General features: G+C 43.3%; 1 protein-coding gene across 5 annotated transcripts in view; it reads right to left on the reverse strand.

The window, feature by feature from the left end:
- Window positions 1-1,563: 1,563 nt before the first annotated feature.
- The window catches only part of DHRSX (dehydrogenase/reductase X-linked), a 772,860-nt gene continuing 757,378 nt past the window's right edge, over window positions 1,564-17,045 (reverse strand). For all 5 annotated transcript variants that reach the window (XM_077480803.1, XM_077480801.1, XM_077480804.1 and 2 more), the window contains one exon: window positions 1,564-1,888. In XM_077480803.1, coding sequence (XP_077336929.1) covers window positions 1,703-1,888 — 186 coding nt within the window. In that variant the 3' untranslated portion in view covers window positions 1,564-1,702. The remainder of the gene's footprint in view (window positions 1,889-17,045) is intronic.

Consider the following 17,045-nt stretch of genomic DNA (forward strand, 5'->3'; position numbering starts at 1 on the left):
TTTCAAACTAGTCGCTCAGACTATGAACCCTAACTGCCTTGAGCCCCCAGCAAACGAAACTCAAGAATTCTGCAACGAGTTATCGGATTTTTTTTATCGACAAAGTTCACAACATTCAGAAAATAATTCAACAGAAAAAAGCAACCAACCCACCATCCTTGGACAGACCATCTCCCCAAGTACCAAAGCCAAATGTCTCGGAGTCATCTTCGATTCAGAGATGTCTATGGATGCACAAATAGGATCAGTAGTAAGTGGATCCCACCATCTTCACCGCCTGCTACATAGACTCATCCCCTTCATTCCAGAAAAAGAGAAAGCAATAGTACATTGGCTAACGGTAAAGGATAGGATCACATTCAAGACCCTCTGCCTCACCCACAAATGCACACAAGGAAACGCTCCTCAATACTTATGTGAGAAAATAAAACACAATACACCCAATCGCAACCTCTTATCAACTAATCAAAACCACCTCCTCATCCCCAAGTCCCGCTACAAATCAAAGGGAGAATGAAGATTCACAGTCCAAGGACCACGGCTATGGAACGCTTTACCCACGAACATATGCATAGAAGAAAACCATCGTGCCTTCAGAAAAAAACTCAAGACCCACCTCTTCTAAGAAGCAGGACAACACCGGATGGACCAATCGCCTTAAGATTCAGTTTGCATTTGCAGCTCTATAAAAATCATTCATTCATTCATTCAGAGCTGCTCATCAATGCCCATCACTGCTATCAATCAATGCCCATCAGTGGCACCCATCAGTGGCACCCATGAATGCCCATCAGTACTGCATATCAGTGCCGCCTATCATTGCCCACTAGTGCCGCCTATCAGTGCCCACCAGTGCTGCCTAACAGTGACCATCATTGCCACCTAATCAGTGCCCATAAGTGCCACCTCATCAGTGCCCATAAGTGCCACCTCATCAATGCCCACTAGTTCAGCCTATCAGTGCTCATCAGTGCCGCCTCATCAGCGCACATCAGTGAAGGCGAAAAACTACATAGTTACAAAATTTACTGACAGAAAAAAAGTGAAAAACATTCTTCTGATAGCTCCTTCCAGCAGGATAATGCACCATGTCACAAAGTTCAAATCATTTCACCACTGGTTTCTTGACTATGACAATGAGGTCACTGTACTTCAATGGCCTCCACAGTCACCAGATCTCAATCCAATAGAACCTCTTTTGGATGTGGTGTAATGGAGATTCACATCATGGATGTGAAGCCGACAAATCTGAAGAAATTGCGTGAAAGAATCATGACAATATGGACCAAAATCTATGCCACAAAGAATTAAGGCAATCTTGAAGGCAAAAGGGGGTTTAACCCGGTACTAGCAAGGTGTCTAATAAAGTGGCTGGTGAGTTTAGTGGTAGCTTTTCTAAAAAAACACAAGCCAAACTTGCTGCAGTTGGTGTTGCCTATTACTATTTATAACACAGCAGCTAGTGCCCTTTGAATATGACTGTATAATCATGTTGGTGGCTGAAAATGTATTTATATGGAACAAACCGTCCACGATCACAGTTAACCAAATGATCATCTGTCGTAATGTTTTAACAAGCATTTATTGTTGAAATATTTGTCACAATTTTCCGGTTACTATCTCCACAATGATCCAGGTTTTGTATAGAAAATCCTGAACTGCTGTATATGTGAACATAACAAAACATAATAAGAAAAACATTTTAGGTTAAAGCAGGAAGTACAGCCATCTTGCAGCTTTCAGCCCATAGCCTCTTCTGAACCTCTGTATTATATGTTACATCCGCAGATTTTATCCTTTGTCCGTTATATAAATAACAGCCCCCAATTCCTTCCAGGTCTGGTGAAATGGATGCATAGATGGAAGTGAATGCCCCTTCTTCAGCTGTCTGCAACAAAAAGAAAATATAAAACGGTTTTATATTTATGAAACAATAGCTCTAAATACGTTGTCATTTCCATGCAGTTCTGACATTATAAAGAACACAGCAAGCATAGGGACCAGACTTTTCTCTACTGAAGTTAAGCAATAAAGCAAAGTCACATTCCCACCCCCAGCCTGTGATTGGACAATGATGAGAGAAACTCTTTGCTCCACCCCCACCTCCTGTCACCATGTTCCTTGTTAGCACATGTAAGTAGAGCACACATGTCTGGCTACAAGTGTTGACCCTCCCTCTCCAACAACAACACTAGATAGAGATGCCATGTCTTCTAGTGCAGGCATAGCTCCCAACCGTTCCTGATTCCGAGGGACTGTCCCTGATTTGGAGCAATGTCCCTCTGTCCCTCATTCCTCCTCATTTGTCCCTCATTTTGATCTATATAGTTGTATATAAAATGCACCTTTTATCTATCAAAAAGTGTTTTCCAGCACTAAACCTTTCATCTGGTTTCTAAATTGCTGCATTTGTAAATTCCAGAAGCCAATATAAAGGAATACTGGTGGTAAAAAAAGCATTTGTGGGTTTAACAAATCTTGTTTTTTTTTTTACAATTCTCCTTTAAGTGGGTGTGGCAATGGGTGTGTCTTATGCCTGCAAACTTCTGCTGATAGGTGTCCCTCATTCCCATCTCAAAAAGTTGGAGGTATGATTGCAGGGGTCTCTAAGCTTTCTAAACAAAGGGGACCAGTTTAGTGTCCTTGAAACTGTCTGATGGCCACAATGTGGCCAGTGTGAGTACAAAATACTTTGGTGTCAATGGGAGTGGACAATGCTTCATCATTGGTAATAGTGAGAGGATAGAGCCAATGGTTGGCATCAGGGGATGGAAAAGTGCTCTATCATTGGTGTCAGTGGAAGGAATGATGTCCCATTGTTGGTGTCAGTGTGAGGAATAGTCCCTTGTATCCCTTGTATTAGAAGGATAAATAGTGCCAATCGTTAACAGGGGAAGGAATAGTGCTATCATTGGTATCAGCGAAAGGAATGGTGCCCCATGGTTGGTGTACAAGGGCTGCACAAAGGCAAGCAAAAGGCTGTATCAATGTAAAACAACATTAATGTCAGGGGATAGAAAGAAAGTGGCAGTAAGGTCCGTTTTAGATAAGGCACCTCATCCCAAAAAATCAATTCAAGAAATGGGAGTAAGGGAAGGGATTATTGCCGTGCTTATTGGTTGTTTATTGCTCCCCAAAATACATACTGTTTTTAATATTTATATTTTTGTATTTTTTTGTGATGTAATAAAATTAATTATTTTTTTATAATATTGGTGTATACGTGATTCGCTTGGCACCACAATAATCCCTTCCCTTACTCCCATTTCTTGAACATTAATGTCAGAAAATCATCTTAAAATTATAACAATTAATTATAAATGTCCAGGTGTAAAGGGCATCATATAAAGGTAACTAGTAAAATAAAAACATTGCCATGCCTAAAACATAAGTCTGTAGGTTTTTCCACCTGATGATCCAACACGTAACACACAGTCCTATGTTGTGCTGGAAAAGTACTACCAGTATGCCCTGAGAGCAGCTGTATACCTACTAGACCTCCAGGCAAGGTTTCATATTGGGGCACTCTAGGGTTGATTTACTGAAGGCAAATAGACTGTGCACTTTGCAAAGTGTAGTTGCATTCTGCAAGAACAGTTGCTCCAGAGCTTACTAAATTACTAGAAGCTCTGCTGACTTCCACCATCCAAAAATTCAGTTTTTTTTAATTTTCCTTGCATGTGATTGGGTACCCTAGGAGCAATCGTGAGGTACCGAGAAGGGGAGGATCTGGGCTGCTCTGTGCAAAACCACTGCATAGAGAAGGTAAGTATGACATGTTTGGTATTTTTTACAAAACAAAAAAGAAAAAAACAAGACTACCGTATATACTCGAGTATAGGCCGACCCGAATATAAGCCGAGGCCCCCAATTTACCCCCAAAAAAACTGGCAAACTTATTGACTCGTGTATAAGCCGAGGGTGAGACATGCCTGTCCATCCCTGTGTGTGTGTCCGTCCATCCCTGTGTGTCCGTCCATCCCTGTGTGTCCGTCCATCCCTGTGTGTCCGTCCATCCCTGTGTGTCCGTCCATCCATCCCTGTGTGTGTGTGTGTCCATCCATCCCTGTGTGTGTGTGTCTCCATCCATCCATCCATCCATCCCTGTGTGTGTGTGTGTCTCCATCCATCCATCCATCCATCCCTGTGTGTGTGTGTCTCCATCCATCCATCCATCCATCCCTGTGTGTGTGTGTATCCATCCCTGTGTGTGTGTGTGTCTCCATCCATCCATCCATCCGTGTGTGTGTGTCTCCATGTGTGTGTGTGTGTGTGTGTGTGTGTGTGTGTGTGTGTGTGTGTGTGTCCAGCCTACCTGTGTCCCGAGCCTTTGTCCCGTGTCGTGCCTTGCCTTCGTCCCGTCCCGTCCCGTCCTGTCCTGTCCCGTGCCGTGCCTTGCCTCCGTCCCGTGCCCTCTTCGTCGGCGGCCATTGTAAAATTCAAAAGCCGCGCCTCCTCCTTCGCCTGTGATAGGCGGAACACTGAATTTCCCAGCAGCCTGTGTTCCGCCTATCACGGACGTCGTATCATCCTCGTCCGTAGTACGAGGATGAGAAGATGCCCGTGATAGGCGGAACACAGGCTGCTGGGAAATTCAGTGTTCCGCCTATCACAGGCGAAGGCGGAGCCGGAGGCGCGGCTTTTGAATCAGAATGGCCGCTGTCTGTCTGCTCGACACGCTGATCGAGCGGGCAGACAGCGATGACTCGAGTATAAGCCGAGGGGGGCACTTTCAGCCTCAAAAAAGAGGCTGAAAATCTCGGCTTATACTCGAGTATATACGGTAAGTATTTTTTGCAAGGTAAAGCTTTACCTCATTTACTAAGCGCTAGAGCAAGTGCACAGTATATTTTTCTTTAGTAAATCAACCCCATTCTGACCATGTTTTACATTGCATAAACATGTATATTGTGGGAACTTTTATTTAAACTATTTAAAACATGAATGGTAATAATTAGGATTGCACCAATACCACTTTTTTAATACCGAGTACAAGTACCAATACTTTTTTTCAAGTACACACCCCAATACCGATACTTTTTTTTAATATCATGTGACAGTGGACTGTGTCAGCATTTTTTTTTTTTTTTACAATTTTTTTTTAATTATTATTTTTTACAATTTATACTTTTCTGGTATTTTTTTTTTTATAATGTTTCCTTTTTGAGGGGGTTGGGGGGAGTGGACGGTGTCAATTTTTTTTTTCAATTTTACTTTTTAAATATTTATTAGCACACTATTTAATTTTTTTAAGCAGCCGTGTTGGGGGGGGCAGGGGCTTTGGTGAGACACCCCTAACATCTCCCTCTTGAGACAGAAAAAGGGACTGAGGACACTGAGTCCCTTTCTCTGCAGTCTCAGATGCGCTGAAGATGAATATACAGGAGACAGAGGCTCCTTTCCATTTGTAAACTGAGACATTGTAAACACAGTTTACTCTGCTCAGTTATGAATGTGCATTCAGAAAAGGAAGGAGCCAATAAATGACAGATTTAACGGCTCCTTCCTCCGTTTTCTATCCTTGTTTATTTCTTTCCAGAAGCTTCGTAAGGATATGCAGAACCAAAAAATATGTGTCAGGTTTCCTATCTGGCCGCAACCCCTCCAGCACATGTTCGATCCCACCCCTGCATATTTCGCTACTATGTAAGGAGTCCTGTACCATCTAAGTCGTAACTTATGTGTGCCTTCCCTAAAGTTGGAGCAACGGGTGGAGCTATAACTACCTTTAATAGCCCTCACCCATTGGTCCGGGGAGATGGTGATATGTAATTCCTCTTCCCATTTGGCCAGCTGATTAAACACTTCAAAATGCATTTTGCCATGTAAGAGATTGTATATGGCCGTAATACCTTTTTTGTGTGCAGATGCGGGTTGCCACAGTTCCCAAATACATTCCGGGATGCTAAAGAACCCTGTATGTTCTCTAGGAATCATGCTAGTCAGTCTGGCGAAAGTCAGGTATTCAGTTTTAGGAATGCCCTGAGTAGCCATCAAATTCTCAAATGTCCGTATGCGACCCTGTGTAAAAAGTTGGTGGGTAAAACAGAGTCCATAGTTTGCCCAATGTGTTACTTGTAAGTCTGGGGTAAGAAAGGACAAGGCCGAAAGGGGAACAGGGAGATGTTTAAGATCGATAGTGGATGGATGGTGGTTACTTAAATAAGCCCAGGCCTGCAATGTAGCATTTATAATAGGATGATGTTTATGCGCTTTAGGATCACCTATCAGTGTAGCATATAGGAGCCCCCCGGGAGATCCCCCTGCTGAGTTTGTTCTAGCTCACATACATACCACCGTTTCTTTTCCGGTGCATGGAACCAGACTCTATGTTGGTCCAGAATAGCTGCCATATGATAATCTCTTAGCTCCGGAACTCCCATTCCTCCCACCTGTCTGTGCTTAACTAGAACTTTGAGACTGCATCGAGCAGGCCTCCCTTCCCATAGATACCTGCTCAGTTGGCGCTGTAACGTTGTGTAAAAAGAGACTGGCAGCACAATTGGAAGTGTTCTGAAAAGATACAGGAGTTTAGGCAGTAAAAACATCTTATATGCGGCTAGCCTGCCGGACCAGGAAAGGTAAAACTTTTTAAATTTAGACAATTCCCCCTCAAAGCTTGACGGAATAGATTCAAAGTTGCATCTATAAAGTTGAGATAGGGAGCTGGTTAATCTGATACCCAAGTACTGGATGGATTCAGATGCCCATATGTAAGGTAGAGAGAGCGTAATTCGGTTTTGCACATCCGAAGGAATATTGATGCCCAAAATGCTGGACTTAGTGGCATTAATTTTGTAATAAGAAATCTCATTAAAGGTCTCCAAAACGTCATACACCGCTTTCAGGGATTCCTCCGGATCGGCAAGAGAAAGAATCACATCGTCTGCATATAGAGTGATAGGGTGCCTCATCAGACCAGAGCTAATACCTCTTATATTCGGATGGGTCCTAATCCTTTCCGCCAATGGCTCTATCACCAGGGCAAAGATCAGGGGTGACAAAGGGCACCCCTGCCTTGTGCCATTGGTAATATAGAACTGTTCAGAGAAAAGGCCTTCTGTGAATACATGTGCTGACGGTGTGGAGTACAGTGCAGAAATGGCAGAAAGGACCGGGCCCGAAAAGCCAAACTTCGACAGAACCGCCGAGAGGTACCCCCAATGGACTCTGTCAAAAGCTTTTTCGGCGTCCAGCGAGAGGAGGACCGCTGTCCCCCCCCCCTGGACGCCGAGTGGATCAAATTCAACACCCTCCTGGTGGCATCCGGGGCCTGCCTCCCAGCCACAAACCCTACCTGGTCGGGCTGTACCAATTGAGGCAGAACCCCAGACAGCCTATTAGCCAGAATCTTGGCATATATCTTCAGGTCCACATTTAATAAAGATATGGGCCTGAAGTTCTGAACCTTATCTGGATCCTTTCCTGGCTTAGGCAATGTCACTATAGTAGCTGATAGCATCTCGGATGGAAAGGAAGCTGAGGAGGCAGCTGCATGGAACACCCTCTGCATGTAGGTAGATAAGATATTAGAGAAAGTCCTATAATATTCAGAGGAGTAGCCATCTGGACCGGGCGATTTATTTTTAGGGAGAGCGTCTATAGTTTTTTGTATTTCAGCTAACGAAAATGGGGCATTTAATTGCTCTAAGTGTAATGGTTGTAATTTCGGGGGGTTAAGTGTCTGGAGAAAACGCTCTATAGCGTCAGGTGTGGGCTGTACAGCGGAGGGATCTTCTTTTAAGTTGTATAGGCTACTATAGTACCAGCCAAAAGCATCCGCTATTTCTTTAGGATTGGTAAGCCTAGATCCCGCTTCTGGATGTACTATGTAAGGTATTCTTTGTTTAAGTACTTTGTCTTTAAGCTGCATGGCCAAGAGCTTCCCTGCTTTATTGCCATGAGTATAGCAATTAGCTTTGAGTTTATGAATGTTCTTGGCATGTTGGGCTACCAGTAGTGTACGTAGGTCAGTGCGAGCTTTAGTAAGTTTGCTACTTGTGGAGCAGGAAGGGGTAGCTTTATTCACGATTTCTAAATCATGTATTTCTTTCAAAAGGCTATCCAGACGCTGCCTCCTCCTCCTATTCACTCCCGCGCTGATCTTAATCAGCAGACCCCTAATACAAGCCTTGTGAGTATTCCATAAGATAAACGGGTCTATATTCTCAACATCATTAGTCATAAAAAATTCCTGCAGTGCGGTTACAACCTCCTGTACCACCTCTGGATCTTTAAACAGCTGGGAGTCACACCTCCACCGGTTTGCCCGGGTAGAGAAGGCGCCACCCTCCGCTTTCTATCCTGACAGATCTGGTACACAAGGGGGCCTGAGGAGCATGTAGGACAAGGAGGGGGACCGGAGGAGCATGGAGGACATGGAGGGGGACCACAGGAGCATGGAGGACATGGAGGGGGGCCAGAGGAGCATGGAGGACATGGAGGTGGACCAGATGAGCATGGAGGACATGGAGGAGGACCAGATGAGCATGGAGAACATGGAGGGGGACTGGAGGAGCACATAGGACATGGAGGGGGACTGGAGTTAGGGATAATCATTTAGTTACTTGTTCTTTAAAAAAGAGAGCTTAGGGGTGGTGCTTGGGAGACATGGCAATGGTTAGGAGGTGGGCCAGGAGAGTACTTGCACTGCTATGGAGAAAAAAGCAGTGGTTGTCTCTATAAAAGAGCAGTGTTACCACCTTAGGACAGGAAATATGTTAAAGCTATAGAAAACCTCTCCCTTCCCAGAACATAGTAGGGAGGAGGTTCTGTAGTTCAAGGAGATAACTAGGAAAAATGTAAACTAATAACAGTACAGTGGAGGCACCACACACATTAATTTATCAGCTCACAAGATTTCCAGGAAGATCAACATGTAGTTTTTTTAAATACAGAACGGATTTAACAAAATGATTTCAAAGATCTATTTAACAGACCAAAAAAGAGGGAATAAGACGAGTTCATTGTTAGGGATAGCATACACATTAACCGCTTGCTGACCGCCACACACAGATGTACGTCAGCAGAATGGCACAGGCAGGCAAATGGGCATACCTGTATGTCCCTTTGAATTTGCCATCTATCGGGCATGCCCGCAGGTCCTGGGAACTCGATGTTCGCTGGCAGGCCCGCGATTGCGGTGTGGAGAGGCAAAATGGGGAGATGCCTTTGTAAACAAGACATTTCCCTGTTCTTCCTTGTGACATGACAGAGATCCACTGCTCCCTACAGTTAGAGCACCTCCCTAGGACACACTTAACCCTTTGATCGCCCCCTAGTGTTTAACTCCTTCCCTTCCAGTGTCATTTACACAGTAATCAGTGCATTTTTATAGCACTGATCGCTGTATAAATGACAATGGTCCCAAAATAGTGTCAAAGGGGTCCGATGTGTCCTCCATAATGTCGCAGTCATGATAAAAATCGCAGATCGCCGTCATTACTAATAAAAAGGATTAAATAAAAATACCATAATTCTATCCCCTATTTTGTAGACGCTATAACTTTTGCCCAAACCAATCAATATACGCTTATTGTGATTTTTTTTTTACCAAAAATATGTATAATACATATCTGCCTAAACTGAGAAAGAAATTTGTTTTGTTTTTTTATATTTTTGGGGGATATTTATTATAGCAAAAAGTAAAAAATATTGTTTTTTTTTTCAAAATTGTCATTCTTTTTTTGTTTATAGCACAAAAAATAAGGGCGTTATATCAAATACCACCCAAAAAAATTTGTGGGAAAAAAAGGGCGTCAATTTTTTTTGGGTACAACGCCACACAACCGCGCAATTGTCTGCTAAAGCAACACAGTGACAAATCACAAAAAATGCTCTGGTCAGGAAGGGGGTAAAATCTTCCGGGTCTGAAGTGGTTGAAGCAGACTACAAGCATGAAAAGCAAAGCCTGGTTATTTATGTTGCAATTATATGTGGAAGGGGAGAAAGGCTAGTAAATATACTATATTCGCCTAGCTTCTATACTGCAGAGGTTGATGTCAACATCCTTCTGGTAAGACACCAGGAAATGGTGTTTAGCCCAAATTTTGTGAGAAGATGAGAAGGCAAGAAGGCACGCCAACAGGGAAGTAGCGTCACCAGAAGAATGGTGCTGCAGGGAGGTAAGTATATTTACTAACCCTTTTCCCCAGCTTTGTTTTTAGTTTTACTTTAGCGTTTTGGCATGAATAAATAAGTGGACCTTGAATTTTTAGTGCAGGGTCTGCTTTAAGATGACAATTGAAAATGAAATGATGATGCACTAATGCAGTTACCTAAAGTTATTACCTTATTAACCACTTCCGACCGGCGCACGCCGGTGTACGTCGGCAGTAGGGATGAGCTGAAAACCCCCCGGTTCGGTTCGCACCAGAATCTGCGAACGGACCGAAAGTTCGCACAAACGTTAGAACCCTATTAATTACAATGGACACGAACGTTCGAAATCTAAAGTGCTAATTATAATGGCCAATATGCATGTTATTGTCCTAAAAAGGGTTTGGGGACCCGGGTCCTGCCCAGGGGACATGTATCAATGCAAAAAGAAGTTTTAAAAACTGAAATTTTTTCTGGAGCAGTCATTTTAATGATTCATAAAGTGAAAAAATTAAGATCTTTGAGAAAAAATGGCATGGCTACCCCATCACCCCCCCTACCCCAGCCCATTACCAGCCCCTTTGGGTCTTGTATGGATATTAAGGGTAACCCCGCACCCAAAATATGTTATGTTAATGCTAGGCAGATGCCTGTGTTGCACAAATGAACTACACAACACCAGCAACGGGGGGGGTAGATTCAGGTGCATGCTGTGCAGGAGGCACACTACACTGACTGAATATTAGGCAGATGCCTGTGTTGCACAAATCAACTACACAATACCAGCAATGAGGGGGGGTAGATTCATGCTATGCTATGCTATGCTATGCATGTATGCTGTGCAGGAGGCACACTACACCCACTGTAACAGCGCTAAGTTAGGAAGTAAAGCAAAGCTGACACTGTCCCTGCCTATCCTGCTCTCTCCCTGAACACTACACTCACTGTAACAGAGCTATCTAAAGAAGTAAAGCACAGCTGACACTGTCCCTGTCTATTCTTCTCTCTATGAACGCTGCAACACACTACACAAGGCCGCTGCGCTGGCGGCCTTATATAGTGTGGGGCGTGTACTAAACCCCCTGAGCTATAATTGGCCACAGGCATCCAACCTGTGGCCAATTATGGCTTTCCTCGCTGCCGGCACTGTGATTGGCCAAGCATGCGGGGTCACAGTGCATGCTTGGCCAATCATCAGTCAGCAATGCACTGCGACTGGCGCAGTGCATTGTGGGCTGTTTGTATCACACAAATTTGATGCCAACGGCCCACAAAGTTCTGGTTTTGACGAACGGCTGATGAATCGAACACCGGGCTCATCCCTAGTCGGCAGAATGGCAAGGGCAGGCATATTGGCGTACATGTACTTACATTTCTATATGCTGTCCTACCATCGCGTGCGCGTCGCCGGTCGGGACCTCCGTGAGTCCGGTCGCGGGTCCCTGAGGACTCGATCACCGCAGGGATACCCGCGATCGTGTCACGGGGCAGCTGAACGGGGAGATGCCATTTTAAACATCTCCCTGTTCTGCCTAGCAACAAGTGACACTGATCTCTGCCTCATGTGATTGGAGCAGAGATCAGTGTTCACTAACACAAAGCCCAGCCCCCCATAGTTAGTAACATGCCCCTAGGAACACTTAACCCCTACACTGCCACCCCCTGGTTAACCCCTTCACTGCCAGTGTAATTTACACAGGAATCAGTGCATTTGTATAGCACTGATTGCTGTATAAATGACAATGGTCCCAAAAATGTGTCAAAAATGTCCGATGTGTCCGCCATAATGTCGCAGTCACAATAAAAATCGCTGATTGCCGCCATTACTAGTAAAAAAAAATATTAATAAAAATGCCATAAAACGATCCCCTATTTTGTAAACGCTATAACTTTTGCGCAAACCAATCAATAATCGCTTATTGCGATTTTTTCACCACAAATATGTAGAAGAATACGTATCATCCTAAACTGAGGGAACATTTTTTTTTTTAGATATTTTTGGGGCATATTTATTATAACAAAAAGTAAAAAATAATGAGTTTTTTTCAAAATTGTCACTATTTTTGTTTATAGCGCAAAAAATAAAAACTGCAGGGGTGATCAAATACCACCAAAAGAAAGGTCTATTTGTGGGAACCACCGCGCAATTGTCAGTTAAAGCGACGCAGTGCCAAATAAAAAGTGGTCTGGTCTTAAGCCAGAAAAATGGTCCGGTCTGAAAGTGGTTAAAGAAACCTGTCTGCCTTGCTACCACTCAAAAAAAAAAAAGTTGTTTTTCGTTCTCTAGCTGAACACTACACCACATAAATCATATTGGAAAGCACACTACTGTGCACACAGATAAGAAAAACATAAAACATTTATTTTTGGCTTTTTAAAAGCCCTTGATAGGTATTTCCCACTGATTCTGTTTACTTTCTTGTACATTTTGCATGACTAAACCTTGGTAACAGTAGATGAGAAGCTATTGAAGGTATTTGAAGAGCTGTTTAGTTATTTATCAGTTGGCATTAATATTTAATATTCTGTAATATCATTTTTATAGTTATGTGTTTTTGTTGTTGTCGAGGATGTTGTTGTTTTTACTATAGCAAAATCAGATAAACATATTTTGCAGCAATTTTGTGATTTATTTATTTATTTTGCCTTTATATTTGAGACATTTTAGTATTTTAACCACTTCAGCCCCAGAAGGATTTACCCACATCCTGACCAGGCCATTTTTTGCAATACGGCACTGCGTTGATTTAATTCACAATTGCGTGGGCGTGCGATACTGTACGAAAACAAAATTGATGTCTTTTTTCCCCACAAATAGAGCTTTCTTTTGGTGGTATTTGATCAAAATTGATATCCTTTTTTTTTTTTTTTTGCGAAATAAACAAAACAACAGCAACAATTAAAAAAACAAAACAAAAAAAAAGGTTTTAATTTCTGCTATAAAACTTTTCCAAATTTTTTTTTTAGAAAAACTATTTATTTATCAGTAGAGGTTGATAAGTATTCTGTAAAATTCAATAAGCATATATTGATTGGTTTACACAAAAGTTATCACGTCTACAAAATAGGGTATAGATTGATGGCATTTTTATTATTTTATATTTTATATATTTTATTATTTTATATTTTTTACTAGTAATGGTGTTGATCAGTGATTTTTAGCAGTACTGCAACATTGTGGCAGACGGATCGGACACTTAACTGACATTTTTGATATTTTTTGGGGAACCAGTGACATTATTACAATAATAAGCACTGTTGTTGTACTATTGTACTAAGGACACTGTCGGGTAAGGGGTTAACATCAGGGGCGATCAAGGGGTTAAATGTGTTCCCTGAAACAAATAAATCCTGTTTAGCAGAAAGACAGGATCTGTGTGATCTCCCCTGTCAGAACGGAGATCTGCCTTATTTACACAGGCTGACCCCCGTTTTGTCACTGCGGAGAATGATCGTGGGTGGCCGGCGGACATCGAGTCCGCTAGACCCACTGATTGCTTCCCCCGCTTGCCAATGAGAGCACACACCCTCCGCCCACAAAAGTAAGTTCCCACGTCGACGTACAGCTATGGCGATTTGAGGCAACAAGACACCTTGCCGCAGTATAATGACAGGGGCTGGTCAGGAAGTGGTTAAAAGGGGAAGTTGAAACACAAAAATAAAATGACACAATTATCGTTATTTAATGAAGAGTTTTTAGAGTGCATGTAAACTCTCAAACTATTTTTCATTTTCTGGAATCATGTTTTACTGCATAGAGTTTTCTTTAGCTAATAATTGATTAGGAATATCTTGCAAAGTCTCTTACCTAGAGACCCTGCCAGGACCAACACTTCCTGTTTCAGGTGGACAAACCTAAGCCACTGCTTTGGAGTGAGCAGTAGCGCTGACAGCCTGCCCAAGACCATTCAGATGGTCAAGGGGCTTCCTATGTGATAGACAGAAAAATAGATTTGGGGGAGGAAGTAGGCAACCCGTCGAATCCCAATCTACCAGTCGATGGCTGTCAAGTGATGGGTAGATCGCCCCCCCAGCTTGCCAATCCGCCATCCACAGAACAGTGGTGTCTCATACATAAGCAGTGGGACTTTCATAATTGGAGTGGGGCCAGCAGAGAAAGCAGGAGGTTGCATTTTCTGATACTAATTCTCAAATTCTGGCTGCAGTCCCTGGCAGGGTGGTATTAACTGCAATCTGCCTCTTTGTATCCTGCCTTAGGATCAGAGCAGTGCCAGTAACAGCTGCAAGGAACATAGAAGAACTCCGGTATGGTGTAATGATTGTAGACTCTACTCCTCTATCATCTTGCAGCTATATTTGCTCAGGTCAATACATTTCATTGTTGCAAGTGAAGCTCACTCACAGTGCACTGGTGTCATCAAGAGTATAACACCAACTGTTATAGGGGGCTCAGGTCAGTAAGGGCTCATTTACACATGTGGGTTGGAGGGCAGTAAAACCCCACAGTTGAGCCATGACCACCAACATCACTTTCCCCCCTCAACTGTACCCCCTTTAGCTGCTGTGGCCAGAGGTGTACACATGCCCCAACAAGAATTATATGCCCTGTCATGCTTGGCAAGTGTAACCCATGTCAAGTGCTCTGCAACCTTGTGCAGTACAGTGACCAAGGGATTAAAGCAGGTGGTGAGGAGGTGTTGTATCACCTCCTCTCCAACTGTTCTAACCTTTGGACTCCATGCCAGCATGCTGCAACTGTGTGCACTGCATGTGTTTGAGGGGCGCTTACAGAGTGGCCCCCACCAAAAGTGAGAGGGGATTTAATTCCTGCCGTGGCATGTATACACCCTTGGCTGTTGCTTCTGCAGCTAAAAGGGCTGGGATTGGGGCTGTAAAGCTGTGGTTCAGCTGAAGAGTTTCTCCACTCCCAACCTCTTGTGTGAAAGAACCCTAATGGTGCTGCCGCCAAATGCAGGAGGGACTACTGTTCTTCTGAAAAGTGATCCAAGCATGCTTGACAGGAGGTGAAGAGGTAATATGTCGCCACCTCACCACGTGGTTTAAACATACAATTGCTGTGCAATGCATGCTAATGTGGCACAGAAGTACGGCAATTATAATTTAAAATCAGGCGGTGAGGAGGTGACATTGGATGACACGGGCAACACTGTACCCAGTGATCTTTGACTTCTCCCATGGTGTTCGGGTAGATCTACACCTCTCTAAGGTTGTCTACCATGATTTAGGATTTACATACACTTTAAAAGACCGGTATGCTTGTACATAATTTCGTTATTATTATTAGGACTAAAATAAAAATAAAAAAACTGTAAAACTATTTTTTTCAAGTAGATAAACATTATTACATATTAGGATTTTGAGCAAGCAAGTGGAGCTTTAGGCTCATTATCATTCTTTCCATGCTATCCCCTATTTACACCTGAGGATGGATGACTCACCAATTGTAAGGATCCATCCCTTGTCAGATGGCTCAGTCAGGCAAAGTGAGATAAAATACAGGAAGCTGCCTTCTTATGCCGCGTACAAACAATCAAATTTTTCGGCGTACTTAGTCCGCCGAAACGCATTTCACCGGACAATTCGATCGTGTGTGGGCTTCAGCGGACTTTTCCAGCGTAAAGTCTGGCGGACTTAGAAAGTATTTTTGCAGTCCAATCTTTCCAGACTTGGGTTTCAGCGGACAATACATTCGTCAGTATGCTAGTCTGGTGGACTAAGAATGACGCATGCTCAGAAGCAAGTACGAAAAGGAAGCTATTGGCTACTGGCTATTGAACTTCCTTTTTCTAGTCCCGTCATACGTGCTGTACGTCATCGCGCTAGCAAACGCCGGACTTTCTGTGTGTCCGTGTGTGGCCAAGTCCATTCGGTAGAAAGTCCGCCGGACTATCCGCCGGATTGTTTGCCAGACTAAGTACGCCGGACAATTCGCTCGTGTGTACGCGGCATTAGCTTACCCACAAAAATGTATATGAATTAATAAAAATTGTATACAATATGTAAACTGTATGTGTATATACAGTATCTCACAAAAGTACACATTTTTGTAAATATTTTATTACATCTTTTCATGTGACAACACTGAAGAAATGACACTTTGCTACAATGTAAAGTAGTGAGTGTACAGCTTGTATAACAGTGCACATTTGCTGTCCTTTCAAACTCATCACACAGCTATTAATGTCTAAACCACTGGTAACAAATATGAGTATACCCCTAAGTGAAAATCTCCAAATTGGGCCCAAAGTGTCAATATTTTTTGTAGCCACCATTATTTTCCAGCACTTCCTTCACAGGTTGTCACTGTAGCCCTTTCCCATTCCTCCATGATGACATCACAGAGCTGGTGGATGTTAGAGCCTGTGTGCACCTCCACCTTCCATTTGAGGATGCCCCACAGATGCTCAATAGGGTTTAGGACTGGAGACATGCTTTACCTCACCTTTACCCTCAGCTTCTTTATCAAGGCAGTGGTCTTCTTGGAGGTGTTTTTGGGGTCGGTATCATGTTGGAATACTGCCTTGCGGCCCAGTCTCCAAAGGCAGGGGATCATACTCTGCTTCAGTATGTTTATAGTATATATTCAGTACATGTTAACATTCATGGTTACCACAATGAACTGTAGCTCCCCAATGCCGACAGCACTCATGCAGTCCCAGACCATGACATTCCCACCACCATGCTTGACTGTAGGCAACACACACTTGTCTTTGTACTCCTCACATGACTGCCGCCACACATGCTTCAAGCCATCTGAACCAAATAAGTTTATCTCGGTCTCGTCAGACCACAGGACATGGTTCCAGGAATCCATGTCCTTAGTCTGCTTGTCTTCAACAAACTGTTTGCGTGCTTTCTTGTGCACCATCTTTAGAAGAGGCTTCCTTCTGGGACGACAGCCATGCAGACCAATTTGATGCAGCATGCAGCATATGGTCCAAGCACTGACAGGCTGACCCCTACCC

Source organism: Lithobates pipiens, unplaced genomic scaffold (assembly GCF_037356315.1).
Source record: "Lithobates pipiens isolate NorthernLeopardFrog02 unplaced genomic scaffold, aLitPip1_a1.2 Scaffold_16, whole genome shotgun sequence".
Taxonomy (NCBI): Eukaryota; Metazoa; Chordata; class Amphibia; order Anura; family Ranidae; genus Lithobates; species Lithobates pipiens.